A 19,025-nucleotide genomic window follows, 5' to 3' on the forward strand; every position below is an offset into this window, starting at 1 on the left:
TGAGGCAAGTGAGTGGTAGAATTTTCTATTGTAATTACTACATGTTGTTTTTAAGATTTTAGTGTTCTTTCACTCAGACAATGAAAAATTAGCTTCGTATTATTAATGCTCCCTGAACTATTCTGCTTATGCTCCTGAAGAGATATACTTTTCTATTTTTTGCTTCAAACAAGCTGGGAAAGTACTTTTCTCTGGATGTTAAAAAGAAATGCATGCTGCTTTTATGGGTAATCAAAATCCATATTTGAAGGTATAAATACTGTTTTACAAAAAGACAGTGTAGATTTGTACCTAGTCAGGCTGAGAGATGATCCAGCGAAATCGATGTGACATATCAGTTCATGATTTCAATGATTCTCTAAGCATGGCTAAATATAGATCCAATCTTATATTGTTCTCTATATCCTGGCAGTCTTCCAAATAGAAGGGAATAGATGCAGTTTAGGGTAGAACTGTTGCGTCCTTGGTGCGTTTTGCGCTTGGTTGTTTTCTTGCAAACGTTTCATTACCAAATTAGGTAACATCATCAGTGTGAGTGAATGTGGGATTTATTTCCTGTTTTATATACAGAGCTTACTCTGCCAGTGTTAATGGGTATATATGTGTGTTCTCTTTAGTAGTTCCTGATTAGGATATTGTTTTCTGTTTCATTATTTGTTTGATGATAATCCCTGCTTATCTGGATATTGGTTGCTGGAGAAGTGTTTGGTCTTTGCGTTTTTTTTCATAACTTTTTTATTATCTCTTTTGAATGCTGTGTAAATATGATTTATCTCTATGTGACTGATGGTGATCATTGACCCATAAATAATAATGATTTAGTTTAATAACTCAACTAAATATATTGAAATATAATTCAAAAGGTTAAATATGCAGTAAAAGAGAACAATAGGTCGTTCTCTAATAATGGTAATGTCATTCTATAGTGTCACTCTAATGCCAATATCCAATGTTTTCTATTCCTTTTTACCCAATAATCAATGGCAGACAGTCCACCAATTGCAAGAAGACAAAGTTGGATTAACAATGTAATGTTCCCTTTTTTTAAAAAAGTGAAAAAATATTCAAATATTCTGAATTTCCAGAAAATGTGCACATAGTAGACAGTGGAACTAAAACAACTCGTTAAGTTGGGATTAGTCTTTAATACTGATGGCCTATCCCTTCCACTTGAGCAGAACCAAGATGATGCCACCAATTAATTCAACATTAATTAATGGAGTACACTGGCAGATGCTACACCTTGATATGATAATATACAGTTCTCATCCATTAGCAAAATTCCTAACAGAAATGGGAATTTATTGCATAAAGGACAGTAAATGGCTGCCATTTATGAATGAAGCTTAGCAATGATCATACGTATGGCCAAAAGCACATTGGTTGCTGGCAGAAAATTTATTAATGGCTTTCTGAATCATGATAACTTAAATAATGAATCCTGATTGGGTTTCAAGAAATACAGTTGCATCAATATCAGGAAATTATTACAACTTATAAAAATGTCCCCCTTTTTGCCTATTCTGTCCAATTCCTCGACACTTTCAAAAGAAAATGATAATGTTCAGCATGTGCTTGCAAAATCTGTGGTTACAAGATTACAACCTAACCTAACACAACTGGAAAAAAAAGTTCAACTGTGGCGCATGTTGTACACATTACATTGCTATCAGGTTGTATCAGCTTCACCTTCATCCAAGCTGTAGTTGAGTTTTATGATTGTGCTGATAAACTCGCCGAGTTCTACAAAGTCTGCGGTGACAATGTTGATGCCACTTTCACCTGGTGTCTGAGCCTGGACCCACTGCATCATGGCAGGGAGAGCTCTGAAAAGAAAACGCGTAATCATTATTATCAAGCAAAGCAAAGTCCTGGACTCTATAATAAACAAAACCAAAAACATCAGCTGCTATACATTTCCACCTCTTCTATTCACATCTTTTAATTCTCATAAATTGGGTATGTCCAGTCTAGTGAAAAGAAGGACTGACTAGGGGCAGTGGTGGGATTCAGAATTTTTTACTATACCGGTTCTGTGGGCGTGGCACGGCTTGGTGGCCGTGGTAGGGGAAGGATACTGTAAAATCTCCATTTCCTCCCGATCAGCTGGGACTCAGGAGGCAGTGAATAGATAGGGTGGGGCCAGTCAGAGGTGGTATTTACCAGTTCTCCGAACTACTCAACATTTCTGCTACCAGTTCTCCAGAATGGATGGAATCTAATCAATGAGAGAAACAACCCAGAACTAAGGAGAAATGTCCTAACAGTAAGAACAGCTAACCAGTGGAATGGCTTGTGGGTGCTCCATCACAAGAGGCTTTAAGAAGAGACTAGACAGTCACTTGTCTGAAATGGCGTAGGGCAGGGGTGGGTTCCTGCCAGTTCTAACCTCTTCTATAGAAGAGGTTCCACAAATCTACAGTGCCGTTTAGAACCAGTTCCAGCTCCCTCCCCTTGCCTGTCCACACATCATCAAGATGATGAGCGAGAGGAGGAATTCTGGGAGTTGAAGTCCACAAGTCTTAAAGCTGTCAAGTTTGAACACCCCTGGGTGGTTTTTTCTAAAGAGTAAGGGGTCCAAGGGTCTTGTAACTTGACAGCTTTAAGACTTGCACGCTTCAAATGCCAGAGTTCCTGAGCCAACATTTTGGTTGCTAAGCAAGAGCTTTGTTAAGTGAGTTTCACCACATTTTACGAGTTGGTCATGCCCACCCAGTCACATGGCTGGCAAGCCACTCCCACCCAGTCACATGGCCGGCAAGCCACTCCCTGCTTGAGCAAGGGGTTAGACTAGAAGACCTCCAATTTTCCAACTCTGTTATTCTGCTATGAAGCTAACATCAACCTTCATTAATATTTAAGTGGAATGAAATTAATTTTCAGCACAAATACAGTTACTTTCAAACATATCTATACTGGATAAAATTGATTACAAAACACATTCACAAAAATGTACTAAGAACCCAGCATTTTTATAGAGTGACATTTAAAAATAACTGCAATTTGATGTTGACCTAAGTTAAGATAAGAAATATGCGGAAATGAGTTTTGTTTAATTTTAAAAGCAAATAAAACAAGAATGAATGAAGTATGTCTTGGCTTGTTGTCCACTTGTCATGAATTAAATGAATCATCCTTTGGGCTGGATTACTAAGCAAGCTGCAGGAAATCTAAATCAGAGCCAAAAAAATTGCAATCTTTAGTTGTGCTGGAGGATGATGGAGACAAAACCACACCAGAATTTCCAAGTATACTTTTCAGACAATTCAAGAGCATTGCACAAATATGCAAACCACTATAGCCTTTTGTTTACTACTTTATATACAAAATTCTCATAATTGGCCCCAAATGATAATAGTAATTGAGTCACGAGATATAGTAGAAAAGTTAAAGCAGAAAATCCATCTTTCACTGCATAAAAGTCAATTACATTGCATGCCTAATATATTCTTCATTTAACAAGAGAAAGTTCACAGCAAAGAATATAACATAATAAAACATCAGGCTAAAACCCAGGGTCCATGAATTCTGGTCTCACCTTAGCCACCTGATGACCTTGGGCCAATCACTCTTTCTCAGTCCAACCCACCTCACAGGGTTGTTGTGGGGAAGATAGAAGGAGGAAAATGTTCTGAAGGGTGATGGAGGGAAACAGGACTGAGGCAACATGGATCTAATGCAACTTGGTTTATTAACGTAACGAGTAACAACAACAGCAGCTCTGAACCGGCAACAAAGTGCCGCCCGTTTGACAGCTCTTTTATACCCCAGCTGTCAAACGGGCAGCCAATGAACTGTCTTTATTTTCCCGCTCCGGCTGACACGCCTCTAGCCAATCACCACGGCTTGCTGCGTCACATCTTCAGAGCCTAGATACAACACCCTTTTCTCCCCGGATGGTGCATGTGTAGTCCTGGAGATATGCTGGTCTCCTGTGCACTCTGCCAGATGTTTGCAGAGCAGGCAGATCAGGACTCGGAGAGGAATGTTGCAGCCGTGCCAGAGGAACTCCCCATGACCAGGCCCACTGGAACGCCGTCATCTGGATGTTGGCCCATGTTCCCAGGTGAGTTCGGCCATGGGCAAGAGCAACAGGGTGCTAGGCTGGTGCAATCAGGAGTGCCTGCGGTGGGAATGGTGCAATACATTGGCCACAATGGGGGCTGCATGGCTTGAGGTGCTAACAGTGGTGTGGTGTGGCATCGTCGGAGCTGATTAACGTGCGGCGCCACACTCAGCCATCATCTAGCTGCACCCTGTAAAAGCAGGGGCCAGTTACTTGCAATATGAGTCCTGATAGCCACCGCAGATCACCCCCATAGCTCCTGGCGTATACTGAGTCCCCTACTGCAAACTCTTGCAGGCCTTCGGTAGAAGGTGGGGGCCAGTCAGCCTCGTAGCTGGGGTGCAGTCTATCTAAATCTGTCCACAGGCGGTGGTCCATCAATAATTCGGCCGGGCTTTGGTTAGTGACAGGACAAGGCATAGTATGTTGTGAGAGAAGGTATTTGGCTACCCGTTCTGTCCAATTGAGGGGACCTACACTGGCTAGAGCTTCTTTTACAGACCTAACCGTCCGTTCAGCCATGCCATTACTGGCAGGGTGGAATGGAGCAATTTGTTCATGGCAAATGCCATGGCTCGCTAAGAACACCTGAAACCGGGCTGAAGTAAATTATGGGCCATTATCAGAGACAATAGTAGTAGGAAGTCCATGGATGGCAAAAAGGCTTTGCAAAACCCGGACCACCACCTCAAACATGGTTGATGCCATGACAGTCACTTCCACCCATTTAGAGTAGGACTAACAACGTGCATTCCAGGAACAGGCCAGCAAAATCCACTCGGATTTGCGACCATGGGCCCTGGGGATCTCCCACTCCCTCACGGGGGCTAAAGGGGAAGGGGGCCGTGAGAGTTGGCATTGCTGACAGGCAGCAACCCAGTCAATAATTTCCTGGTCAAGTCGTGGCCACCACACATAACTCCTGCCTAAAGCCTTCATCCTGACAATGCCAGGATGGCCATCATGAAGGCAAGTCAGGACATGGTGCCATAACTGTGGGGGAACAATCACCCAGGTTCCCCATAACAGGCAGCCTCTTTACACTGAAAGTTCCAGTTGCCTTGTAGCAAAAGGACAGAATTCCCCTGGCAAAGGCCCTTGCAGCCATCTCCTTTTCACCCAATCTAAAACTTGGGACAGGGTACTATCTTTAGCAGAATAGGCTGCAATGTCAGTGGCAGAGAGAAGGACTGGGAGGTCCTCCACAAGCATGGCAGAAGCTGAAGGGGTGGGGTCAGTGATTGGCAAAGGAAGGGAACAGCAACTAACAGCATCAGCATGCCCCAAATCTTTGCCAGGCCGGTAGACAAGGCAGTAATTGTAGGCAGCTAGAAATTCTGCCCAGCGGGACATTCTAGGAGAGAGAATCAATGAAGTTTGCTTATCCCCAGCCAACAATCCCAACAAAGGTTTGTGGTCAGAGACAAGCTCAAAATAGCGACCATATAAATAATCGTGGAAGCGCTTTACACCAACCACTGGAGCCATGGCCTCCTTATCAATGTGGACGTAATTATGTTCTGTAGAGGACAACATGCAAGAGTAATAGGCAAGAGGTGCTTCAGACCCATTGGGCAGCCTATGGCTAAGCACAGCTCCAATGCCATATGGAGAAGCATCGCACGCAAGGACAAGAGGCAGGGAGTCGCTATACTGAACCAATACAGAACCCGACGTTAACAAGGACTTGACAGCTGCAAAAGCATGGGCTTCTGCCTTGCCCCATTTCCATCCTGCTTTCTTGTCAAGGAGATGGTGGAGAGCGTCAGCAACCGAAGCTTTATGTTGCAAGAAAGCAGCGTAGAAATTTAGAAGACCCAAAAAAAGATTGGAGCACCACTTTATTTTTAGGAGTAGGGGCATGATGGATGGCCTCTAACTTAGAAGGAGTGGGGTGGATGCCAGACCTATCTACAAGGTACCCCAGAAATTCTACTTGTAGGACCCCAATTTTGCATTTAGATTTTTTTAAGCGCAACCCAACATTGCGGAATCTGGTGAGTACAGTGCGTAAGGTGGCAATGAGAGTGTGCTGGTCACTAGCTCTGACCAGCATGTCATCAAAATAGGGAACAACCCCAGGCATACATTGGAGCAGGCGCTCCATCAGACTTTGAAAGATCCTTGGGGCTGTACTAACCCCAAACTGCAGGCGGTGACAGCGGAAGACTCCCCTGTGGATCACGATTGTCTGAGCATCAGCAGTGACAGGGAGCTACTGAAACGCCTGTGCTAGGTCGAGCTTTGCAAAAATTGACCCCTGTCCCAGGGAATGAAGCAGATGTTGTACCACTGGGACAGTGTAAGAGTTACCCTGCAATGCTCTATTCAACATTACTTTGTAATCAGTGCACACCCTTATAGACCCATCTGGCTTAATTGGATAACGATTGGTGTTTCCCAATGTGCATGATCCACAGGTTCTAACACCCCCTGGCTAATCAATTTATCCAATTCAGCATCTAGCTTAGGGTGGAGCACTAATGGAATCCTTCTAGCCTTAAGGTGAATTGTAGCTACCTGGGGATCTAAGTTAAATGATATTGGGGTGCCTGTATATTTACCTAAACCATCTTTGAACACATCTGCAAACTCGGTGGTTAAGGACTGAAAATCTTCAGATGCCGTGGCATGGATGCTGATGACATCAAGCCCCAATGCCTGGAACCTGTCGAGACCCAGCAATGTAGGAAGGGGGTCTTGGACCACAATGAGCGGAAGGCAGCCAGTAAAACGCTTGGTGGCTACTTAAAGAGGCCGCTGCCTAAGACTAGGATTAACTATCCTTGATAGTCGCGCAGACAGACGGCACAGGCATAAAGATAATTCTTCACTATGGAGGGCACTAAACGCTTCAAGGTGCTCCAAGAAATGAGGGAGATGAATACCCAGTGTCCACCTCCATTTGACAGGGTGCTCCTTCAATGTGGACACTGAGAAAGATTTTTTCGTGTTTTTTTCTTTAGCATGATTGATAGACAGCTCTACATCGTCACTATCATTAGCGATAGCATAACAGTCCTCCCTCAGCCTGGTTGGACATCTGGGCAGCTTCGCACTAGCTGGCTTACTTGGGTGGCGCTCTCGCACAGGGGATGGAGCCCGACAGACCTTAGCTAGGTTGCCTTTTCGGCCGCAACGGCGGCACACAAAAGTTTTAAACCTGCACGTTTCTCTGGCATGATTGCCTCCGCAGCCAGCACAAGAGGTGGAGAGGACATCCCTATGCCCAGTGTGCCTCTTGACAGGGGTTGTTTGCAGATGACTGACATTATCTTCCTCCTTGGAGATGTCATTCCCCTCTTCTTCTTCATCGTGATGGACAGCAGCTGCTCGCGAGGTGGAGGGAGGAGCATTTTGATATCTTTGGATTTCTGCAGAGGATTTCTCGGCCATCTCAGAAGCCCTTGCTTCATCCAAGGCGGTTTTGAGAGTCAGCTCTAAGCGCGCTATCAGGAGACGCTGTAGTTTCAGATCACTGATCCCACAAACCAATTGATCTAGCAAGTTCTCTTCTAGGTCAGTGAAGTCACAATAGAGGCCAGCTGACCGGAGAGCTGCTATATACTGGTTAATTGACTCTCCCTCTAGTTGAAATCTTTGCCTGAAAGTGCATCTTCAGGAGATTTTGGACGGTGCGGGGGCGTAGTATGCCCTCAGTTTCTCAATTAAGACATCCCATGGGATGGAATGTACAGGCTGAGGGATGCAAAGTGCCCTGGCTGTTCCGAACACCTCTGGTCTGCAGGCATTTAGAAAACACGATCTTTTTCAGCTGCCAGAAAACCTGGTAAGGTCGTGAGCTTCTAGGAAGCATTCAAATCGCTCTATAAAAGCTTCCCAAGACTCTGTTGCCGGACAGAAAGCTGCGAATGAGGCTAAGGTGGCCATCCTGAAAAGGACGACGACTCAGGTTACCTCAGGAAAGAGAGGGGGGAAAACACCTTTTCGTTCCTTCTTTATGACGTTCCGTTCAAACGCCTCAGCTCTTTCTGACTCAGTGACTCAGCCGATCCGTTGCTCAATCCTGAGATCCCATCCTCGTCGCCAGTGTTCTGAAGGGTGACGGAGAGAAACAGGACTGAGGTAACACGGATCTGATGCAACTTGGTTTATTAACGTAACGAGTAACAACAACAGCAGCTCTGAACCGGCAACAACGTGCTGCCCATTTGACAGCTCTTTTATATCCCAGCTGTCAAACGGGCAGCCAATGAACTGTCTTTATTTTCCCGCTCCAGTTGACACGCCTCCAGCCAATCACCATGGCTTGCGGCGACACATCTTCGGAGCCTGGACACAACAGAAGCTATATGTTGGATATGTTCCCAGTCTTCAGTTACAGTATTCGTAAAAATAATAATAAAAAAAAATATTTTGAAAATAAAAAATAAAAAAATTATTAAAATAATAATAATAAAGGCAGGATACAAACAAACAATAACTATTTTTCTTGAATAACAGATCATAAGGAAATTATCCAGTGGTGGCATTCAAAAAAAAATTACTACTGGTTCTGTAGGCGTGGCGTGGCTTGGTGGGTGTGGCAGGCGAAGGATAGTGTAAAATCTCCATTCCCACCCCACTCCAGGGTAAGGTTACTGCAAAATCCCCATTCCCTCCCAAACAGCTGAGACTCAGAAGGCAGAGACTAGATGGGGGCGGGGCCAGCCAGAGGTAGTATTTACCAGTTCGTTGAACTACTCAAAATTTCCACTACCGGTTCTCCAGAACTGGTCAGAACCTGCTGAATACCACCTCTGAAATACTCCCTTTAATGATGTCAGTGATGGAAGAAGCCAGATATGGCATTTTCCCTCTGGAGGAAAGTGCCTTTTTGGTGGCCAAAGAACAGTTGTTTATCCTTCCTTATAATTTCCAATCTCTGCATGCCTCAGTCCTTGTAATGGCCCTCATTAAGTATTTCAGTCAGGAAAACAGAGGCCACGCTGTGTAGCAGCTACCCACGTGGTTGAATGCTCTCGGAAAGTTAGAACAGCTGTATTCTGAATCCTAACATTCACAAATATCTTCTGGTTTCCAAATATAAATTAAGTAAAGTGGGTGTGAGATGTAGTTGATAAGCTTGGCTAATCGTGTTTTTCTGAACAAAGAGACCAGACCAAAAAGTTTAGATACTTAGTATTTACAGGTAGTCCTCGACTTACAATAGTTCATTTAGTGACCTTTCAAAGTTACAACAGCACTGGAAAAAAAAGATTCATGACCTGTTTTTCACATTTACGACCGTTGCAACATTCCCATGGTGACATGATCAAAATTTCAGACGCTTGGCAACTGACCCATATTTATGACAGTTACAGGGTCCTAGAGTCATGTGATCACCTTTTGGGACTTTCTGATGAGCAAATTCACTTAACAACCATGATACCAACCTAATAACTGCAGTGATTCACTTAACAACTGTGGCAAGAAACGTCATAACACGGGGTAAAATTCACTTAACAGCTGTTTTCACTTAGCAACAGAAATGTTGGGCTCAATTGGTAAGGTTCTACATTTAGGCAACAAAAACGAAATGCACAGGTACAGTATAGGTGGTACCTTGCTCAATAGTAGTAACTTGGAGTACTAGTGGACAACCATTTAAATATGAGCCAACCGTGTGCAGCAGCTGCCAAAAAAGCCAACACAGTTCTAGGCTACATGAACTGAGGGATAGAATCAAGATCACCTGAAGTGTTAATACCACTTTATAATGCCTTGGTAAGGCCACACTTGGAATACGGCATCCAGTTTTGGTCACCACGATGTAGAAAAGATGTGGAGACTCTAGAAAGAGTGCAGAGAAGAGCAACAAAGAGGATTAGGGGACTGGAGACTAAAACATATGAAGAATGGTTACAGGAACTGGGTATGTCTAGTTTAATAGAAAGAAGGACTAGGGGAGACATGATAGCAGTGTTCCAATATCTCAGGGGTTGCCACAAAGAAGAGAGAGTCAAACTATTCTCCAAGGCACCTGAGGGTAGAACAAGAAGCAATGGTGGAGACTAATCAAGGAGAGAAGCAACTTAGAACTGAGGAGAAACTTCCTGACAGTTAGAACAATTAATCAGTGGAACAGCTTGCCTCCAGAAGTTGTGAGTGGCCCAACACTGGAAGTCTTTAAGAAGATGTTGGATAGCCATTTGTCTGAAACGGTATAGGGTTTCCTGCCTAGGCAGGGGGTTGGACTAGAAGACCTCCAAGGTCCCTTCCAACTCTGCTATTGTATTGTATAATTGTGGTTGTAAGTTGAGAACTACCTGTAGTCTCCCAAAAGTAGAAAGAGTTGTGATGAAGAAAGAGTGGGGATCAAATCCAAGAGGTTGAACTTGATTTCAAGTCACTCTTAAGAGTCTGACTGATTTACCTCACAAAGAGGTAAGAGAGGTGTAAACATTGGACAAGAGTTGAGAGCTAAAAGAGTTTCTGTTAGATCAGTTGAATGGATGAGACAGACTCGGGCTTAGTGACAAACAACAGCTCTTTATTAGAACCACTATGTACAATCCAGCGCCGTTCCGTTTGACAACTAGCCCTTTTATAGAGAGCTGCCAAACGGATCGACCAATCGGCTTCAAGTATTTTCCCGCCAGATTGGAGGACCTTGGTGGAACCTACCATACTGGCTGTCAGTATGTAACAGCTTCTATATCAAATCAGATACAATTCCTAACTCCTAATTAGCTACTCTGTGCTCAATCCTATAGTGAGCTTCCGGTTTTAGTTATAATTAAAACATTTGTTTCCTCTCAAAAAATTAAACTGCACCATCTGATTGAACGTGCTTCCAAATTTTATCCAGCAATTGTAAAGTGTTGAATTATAGATAAGCCCTTCTGGACCATCAATCTCCTCGTTGCTAATCTGGGGAAAGCTTCATGCTGCCAATGCGAAAACAGGATTTTGTGACCAAGAAGCTACAGCTCCCTTACCACAACTGATAGGTCGGGCTACCAGTAGGGCCTAGTAGAAGGAAACACAATCTGCAATATGGCAAGTACGGCATTGTGAGTTTTTATGCAGACCGCACACACATGCATAAAAGAGGGGGGCTTGTTATTATGACCGAGCACTTGATGTGTTGCAGGATTTTTTTTACCTCTTCCCCCTCTGCAGACACTTCTGCAGGCTACAGAAAATTGAAAAGAGAAGGAAAACCATTCTAAAGGCTCTAATATAAGGACAGCTCCTCAGGTTTCTTGCTTCCTTTAGCAGTTTCCATTCCAGTTGAACCTGGTGAGAACTCCATCCCGTCCCGTCCCATCCCGTCCTATTCCCATCCCATCCCATTCACTGCCAAAAGGTCCCAAAGCCTAGGGTAAATGATTATCAACTTGAAGAACTAATGCCTAAAACAGCCGTCCCTTCCCTCTTCATCCATTTTCTTCATGCCTTAAATTGGAAGCTAGCAGGCAGGAACTGCCTATATTTTAATGATTATCTTCCGGAACATCTCTAAATTGAGTGGAGTGGAGTGAGGCCCATTCCCTCAATATAATCTAATACCCAGAAGGCTCATGGACATTAGCCTTTCTGGCAACAGAAATGATTCATCACAGCTTTCTTCTGGGATGTCTTTTTGACTTCCCTGTTGAGTACATAAAGCTACATTTTCTTCACTCGGTGCTGTCTCATCCTAAAAACACCTTAGCTTGCTTCAATTTTTGAGATTTGCTGGATCATTTAAGTGTTGCTATGTAGTTAAACAAAAGACTGGAATAAAAATGGCTTTTCTAAGGAAGTATTTATTGGATTTATATCATGTCTTCTCATCCCAAGCTTAAGACAGTTTGTAGGAAAGCTTAGTTTGGTTTGGTTTATCCCAGGGGTCGGCAACCCACGACTCTGGAGCTGCTTGTGGCTCTTTCATCCCTCTGCTGCTGCCCTAGTTGGCTCTAGAATTGATAGGCTAGGACAGGTAAAGGAAAAAGGACACCATGCTAGGGGAAGACTCTATGGTGGAAGAAAAGAGTTCTGGTCGACTCCAGAATTGAACGGAAGGCTTCCAGTTAGGATCTTTGTGGCTCCCTGTGTTTGCTTTTCTGTGGGAAATGGGTCCAAATTACTCTTTGAGTGTTTAAGGTTGCCTACCCCCAGTTTATCCCCATAATAATAGTACAGGGAGTAGACTGGGCAAGGCACTCTTTCTTTGACCAAAGTCATCACATAACTTTCCTAGGTCCTTTGATGGGGCCTAGAAAACATGTGTTTTCTGTTGTAGCATCTGACCTCTGAGCACCATGGCCCCTGAGATCTACCTGACCCTGAATTGCCCTCCGCAATACCATCACCCTGAGATCCATCCAGCAGCTGATTTTGCTTTCTCAGAAAGCCTTAAAAACACACTTGTTTTCCTGCGGTGGGGAGGTTAATAGGCCCCCTGAGATGGAGATTATGTGTAATAATTGTTTTCCTTGACTGAACGTGTGTGTACCGAGTTTTAATTTTCTGTTAGCTGCCCAGAGTTGCCTTTGTGAGATGAGTAGTCATATAAACCAGCGTTTCCGAACTGCAGCAACTGGAAAACCTGTGAACTTCAATTCCCAGAATTTTATAGAACAGAATAACAGAGTTGGGAGAAACCTCAGCATTCAGAAATGCTGAGAGAAATTGCTAGAAATAAATAAATTATTATACCTCGCTGCCTCTCTGAATTTGATATTACCTTTCTGTGTACAGCTAAGTAAACATCTAGCAAAATTAAGAAACGTATCTTCCTCCTTCCTCAAAAGATAGGGAAATATTTGCATTGCATGGCTTTCAATAACACAAGACAAGATTTATAAAAAGTAGGCATTCTAAATTACCTTTTCTACTTATAAGTCCCTGAGTCTTTATTACACCATCTCCTCTTCCGCAATTCAAGCCCCTAAGATGGAATTTAATCAAAAGTTTACTGTTGTCTTCCATACAGTGTTATAGCTGCCCTATTTTTATACTATGTCATCAGTACAGAAATATATGGAACGTGGATTTTGGTCCCTTCTTACGTCTGTTTACATTCGTCTTGCCACGATCTCTCTCTCCGTGTCAATTTTTTTAAAAAAATGGAACACTTTTTCCTTTTAAAGCAACTTGCTTTGTAGAAATTAATTTTTCTTCCTTTACTTCTGAAGCAAACCTCCCCACCTGCTTTTATTTCTGTCCTCCAGAGAGAGATGTGGCAATTATATTCACTGTCAGATCATTTCTGACTTTTCTTTTAAAAAGCTTGTAGGAAGCTGCCTTGTACTACTGCTCAGACAACTGCTACATCTCCCTCAATACAAGCCACGAGGACGTCCAGGAGACCTGTAGACATTTCAAAGCATTTATTTAAAGCAGAAATTAATCCAAGGAACTTCTGCAAAGGAACTTCTACCACTGCACCACTGTAATTGATCGATCGATTTATTCCAGCTTTATAGCATTTACACACCTTTATTCATTTATTCACAGGTCTGCCAGCAGAGATTGCTTGCTGGGTGTCCCTCCTCCAGGTGAAGTGCTATGAAAAGAGATTCAAAGGCAAGCATTTTCTATAGGAGCTCCCATCCTGCGCAATGCCTTTCAACCCAAGCTAAGTTCTACACCCTCGGTCCAAGTACAGGTAGTTCTCAATTAACATGGCAACTAGGACTGGAATTAGCACTGCTAAGCAACACAATCATAAAGCACGACATCGCATCACTCTGCAGCTTAGGAAAGGCACTTCCAGCAGTGCTGGTTGCCTTCATCATGCAAGGACCTGACATGACCCCCAGCTTCTGACTTCCTGCCAGCTTCCCCACTGACTTTGCTTTCACATTGGAAATTGGTATCAGGTGATCCCACGGAGACAGGGCAACAACTGGCATTCTAAAGACTGTTGGTAGCTACTATTTGTTCAGCACCATCATAAGTCTAAAAGTGATTGCTGAACAAGTGATTATTAACCTGTATTCAGGAACCTTTTAGAAACACAGCCTGGGAGTAAGAATGGGAGATGTGCTCGAATTCATATGAATGACTGCTGAATTTCTCTCACAGCATGACTGAAGGCTCTTTAATAGCTGGGTGGGAGAATCTGTCTTTAAGGACAACTGTTGTTTCCCAGACACATTGATGGTGTCTTCTTTTACAATGTGCAGATGTATAGCAGCGGTGAAATTCAATTTTTTTTTACTTCTGGTTCTATGGGCATAGCTTGGTGTGTGTGTGGAAGGATACTGCAAAATCCCCCATTCCTTCCCCACTCTGGGGCCAGCCAGAGGTGGTATTTGCCAGTTCTCTGAACTACTCAAAATTTCCGCTACCAGTTCTCCAGAACCTGTCAGAACCTGCTGAATTTCACCCCTGATGTATAGTGTTATATTCCCTTTCCTCCCCGACTTACGACTGGGGATTCCCCTGTTGACAGCTATCAACAACCAAGCCGCCTCTTAGCCAATCAGGCACGGCTTGGCTGAAGGCGGGCTGTTCTGCCGTTCTGATTGGTTTCTCTGCTTGACAGCTCTTGTATAAATAGCTGTCAAGCAGAGGAACGGGTTTGATTCTCTCCTGTATATGTTACTGCTGTTTGTTGAATAAAATAGAGTTGGACATTCCTCAGCGTGTCAAGCCTCGTCTTTTCCCACTATTATTCATATAGTATCTACAGGAATTAATAGCAAACAACCCAAACTATTTAGCGGTGTTTCCAAACTTTCCAATTTTGAACTTTTTCTACTTTTCTCCTCAGACTATTTACTAGCCACTTCTTATTCCATTGCTTAGTCACCAAGTTCCACCCCTTCCCCTTCCGTGTTTCAGTAGGAGAGAAGGCTAAGAAGGGAAATGGCTGAGCTACTGTGAAATCTGCTTAAAGCTGTTCATCCTAGTATTTTGGACTTTCTCAGTAATGCCTTTATATTGACATTTCAGGAATCTGGGACGTCTTTCTGGTCTTCCAGTCTGGGGGCTCCTCTAAGAACTTCAGGCATTGCTCTGCAGGCAGCTACGTCTCTCTGTCCCCATCTATCTTTGCTTTTGGGTGAAGCACATCCTGTGGCTGAGTCTTCACTTCTCTTCTTATGGAGAAGTCTCCAATAAACATCTTCGTACTCTTCTCTCTCTGGGGCCAGGAAATGGTAACTATCCAGTGGTCAGATGTCTTCTCTCCAGACACCAACTTCCCATACAGTCTCTTCAAAAGCTCTCCTTCTCTTTTGATAACTCAAGCAACATAGATGTAGGAGATGACCAGGCTGAGCCTGAGGGAAGGGTCAAATGCATCATCAGTCTCCCTTCATGCCCACCAGAGATCTACCATATTTTTCAGAGTATAAGACGCACCAAGATTTTGAAGAGGCAAATTAAAAAAAAAGGTTTTTGCACTCAAAAATGGGCAATTTTTCATGAAAATGGGCCCATTTTTTAATCAAAAAAGGGCATAAATAGCCTTTAGGGGGCTGGGGGGCAAAAATGGGCAAACAAATGGCCCGTTTTTCACTCATTTCTGCCTTCCCCAGCCCCCAGGAGCATCTGGAATCCTCCTAAAGGCTATGCATGGCCATTTTGGTGAAGGGGTTGGGGTTTCAGGAGGCCAAAAATGCTGTAATCAGTGTATAATATGCACACAGATTTTCACCCTCTTTTTTGACGGGAAAAAGGTGCATCTTATACTCCGAAAAATACAGTAAGTCCAGTCCACTTTGTATTCCATTGACTCTTATCTTCTGCCAATTTGCTTTGACCATTAGTAATTCAGATTCTTGTGGAAGAGCATTAGCATACAATAAACCTATATTCATTTGAACTGCCTGGACTTCTGCTTTCCCGCACTTGGTTCAAACATGGTAATGGTAGTGTTATTCCCCCAATATACTGTTAGACCTGCCAGCATTTAAACCTCTAAATAGAAATTATCCTTGGTTCCATCTGTTAAGAAAGGTATAGTTTTATTAGAAATTGAGTGTATTGCAGTAATGCATAGCCAGAACTGACAACTGTGTGCCAAAATCCCTAAGTTCAACTTTTCCCTCCCTTAACTGTCTCCCATCATCGACTTCCCCTCCTCCATGATGAATCAGGTTCAAGCAAGATGTTTTTGGAATGAACACTTCAAACTTAGGTTGGTATGCAGCTATCTTTTTGTCCCAACTGGGTGACCTTGAAGCAGCATCTTGGGGAGATACAGAAATTACTTTCACTTTCCTCCAAGCATTCATCCTCCCATTTACCTCCTCAGACTGTCACCATATGGCAGCAAAGAACACAAACAAACATAAGGTGGTGGCAGCTCTCCCTTCCTCCCTCCCTCCCTCTCTCTCTCTCTCTCCACACACACACACACACACACACACACACACACAGTATTGCCTCCAGAAGCTCACCTCCTCAGGCTCAAAATCTCCAAACCTATATAGTAGGCTGGCCAATGAGAATATTGCTTCCATCTGCTCCACAAGAATCATGGCTAGCGGCCAGGGCAGCTCATCTCCCAAGACAGTAGAGGTTCAAGACCATATCTGAGCTTCCCCTCCCCATTTTTTCCTCACCTTCTGTTGACACACACCAGTACACCAGCCAGTCTGGCAATAAAACACATACACCATAAGATATCAGAAGATGTTATGAGTTCTAACATTATGATTATGTTAAATTTAAGTTGATTGTATTGATAATTAATACTGTCTTTGCAATCTTTTTATTCATTTTGCTCATTTGAATTATTTTAAGTAAAATCCATCTATGTGATTGCTAGCAGTCGACAATGACTTGATGGTACACAATCTTTAATCAATGGGGGTTTTTTGGCACACTTCCTCAAATTGCACCACCGAATTGACACAGAAACATTTGTAATAAAATAAAAACTATTCAGAAGTTCAGAAAGTTTATGTCTTCTTTGAAGAAAAAGTCTGTGTAGGGGGAAAAATCATTGAATTGCATCCTTTTTTAAAATTACATTTTCTCAGAGAAATGTATTTTGTCTTTTGTGTTCTTGGTTTGCTGGGTTACATTCTCATTTAATGGGACCGATAATTTTCCCTCAGCATCCTCCACAACTGAGCTTCAGCCTTCAAATGAGCTAGAATACAAATCAGTAAAATACCCCAAATTCAAGCCAACAGCTCTGCTGCTTGGTGATGATGGGAACTGGAGCTTAGCGCCCTATTGAGGAGAGCTGTTCTGCATTTTTGCTATTGGCTTTCTGCCTCTCCTGGAAAGTGTGATGATGAATAGCTGAAGGTGCTTGCTTTTGACATTGCCATGATTAATATTCTGTCACTCCGTCAGACCAGGATGACTCAAACACAAAACCTGCTGTTTACTTCAACGATATTCAATATCCCTTCAATGAAAGCAATGTTCCACATTTGCTTTGCTTTGGGTTCTTTTTTAAAAAAAAATGTTAATGAGGTTAGTATTCCCATTACTCTAATCCCAAGAACTGAATGGCACTAGATTCTCTTGAACTTGACATTGCTCACCGTTATTGTTTCAAAAAGGTTCCCCAGGGATGCTAAGGCATAGCGTATGTCAGCATTTTGAAAGGTTGCAGCATAGCACTTGGCCTTTAACAGTGCTAACACAGTTTTGATCCTTGACATTTTCTTATCTAACTCAACACAAACTCCTGCCTGATTTAAATAACCCATCTTACCATTTAGTTTGTCAATTGCTGTGGATCCAACTTTCTACAAAAGCAAGAAAGCTTTCCAATTGTGGCATCTCTTAAGAGCTGAGCCAGTAGTTCCATAACAGTCTGTTGGGCTTCATTGCACCTTATCTAGCTTTCTTCTCCCAGCAGAACTTAAACATGCAGGGATTTTCACTCTTATATGGGCGTTACTGAGCTGCAGTGGCACAGTGGTTAGAATGCAATATTACAGGCTACTTCTGCTGACTGCTGGCTGCCTGCAATTTGGCAGTTCGAATCTCACCAGGCTCAAGGTTGACTCACTCAGCCTTCCATCCTTCCGAGGTGGGTAAAATGAGGACCCAGATTGCTGGGGGCAATATGCTGACTCTGTAAACCGCTTAGAGCGGGCTGTAAAGCACTGTGAAGCGGAATATAAGTATAAATGCCATTGCACATTCACATCTGGACTTGGCTCTCGCCTAATTCCCCATAGGTCACCTTAGATGATTTTGAATTGGTAATGTGCAATGATGCATGGAGGTGGTATTAAAAAAAAACCTAACTTCCTGATATCTGAGGAAGAGAAATATTCCATAACTTCTCCAATGGTCAGTCAGACTGACCATTCCTATGTCAACAATTTGGAAAATAATTCTTTAATTACTTTTTTTATGGATGACAGTGGAAATCATAGTAACAGAAAACAAAGGGAAACTTATAAAGGTAAAGGTAACATTTCACTGTCAAAGGTGCTTTTTCAAGGGGCAACTGGACTTTCTGGTTTTTCTGTTTTCTGATAGACAGAGCTGAAGAAGCTTCATGGATAAGAAGCGAAATGTCTTCACAGGAAAACCAGAAAGTCCAGTTACCTCTTGAAAAAGCACATTTGGGACAACTATGACCTGGATAACTGGGAATCTCCAAAGACATTTCACTTTCAAATTTAATGTTAAACTGTATGAGAATTTAATTCTAGTCAATCCAAATGTAATACAAGAGTGAGTGTTCTCCTGTTTATTTCTTTTTTCAAATCATTAAAAAAAACCACTCTGATTACCTTGGAATTCACTGTCCACAGAACTGGGAAACAGTGAATGTATTTCTTCCAAATAAACAGGTTGCCAGTCACCTGCATTATTTCTCTGTTAAGTAAAAAAAAGGTAGATGGATACTAGGAAAGATGAAAGATAAATATTCTGAAAAGAAAACTGTTTGAGGGAGTCTACGTTGTAGATCTTCCCCTTCGGGTTACAGATCTTGCAATACTCTGTGTTACACAATCGCACAGAAGAAGAAAAAACATTAGTTTCTGCATAAGCCCAATATGTATCAATGGTTGAATGAGATTTGAAAGCTGCCTAGTCA

The 19,025-nt window shown here is 42.8% G+C and overlaps 1 protein-coding gene across 2 annotated transcripts in view; it reads right to left on the reverse strand.

Annotated features, from left to right (window-relative positions):
- Positions 1–1,293: 1,293 nt before the first annotated feature.
- PLCXD3 (phosphatidylinositol specific phospholipase C X domain containing 3) overlaps positions 1,294–19,025 on the reverse strand; it is a 103,298-nt gene continuing 85,566 nt past the window's right edge. Inside the window, exons 3-4 of one of the 2 annotated variants that reach the window (XM_081945016.1) lie at positions 18,718–18,802; positions 1,727–1,826 (exon numbers count right to left, since the gene is read on the reverse strand). In XM_081945016.1, coding sequence (XP_081801142.1) covers positions 1,779–1,826; positions 18,718–18,802 — 133 coding nt within the window. In that variant the 3' untranslated portion in view covers positions 1,727–1,778. Of the gene's footprint in view, positions 1,827–18,717; positions 18,803–19,025 lie in introns of both variants that reach the window. The other variant, XM_081945015.1, reaches the window with a different exon arrangement.

Source organism: Natrix helvetica, assembly GCF_964273705.1.
Source record: "Natrix helvetica genome assembly, chromosome: 2".
Lineage (NCBI taxonomy): Eukaryota > Metazoa > Chordata > Lepidosauria > Squamata > Natricidae > Natrix > Natrix helvetica.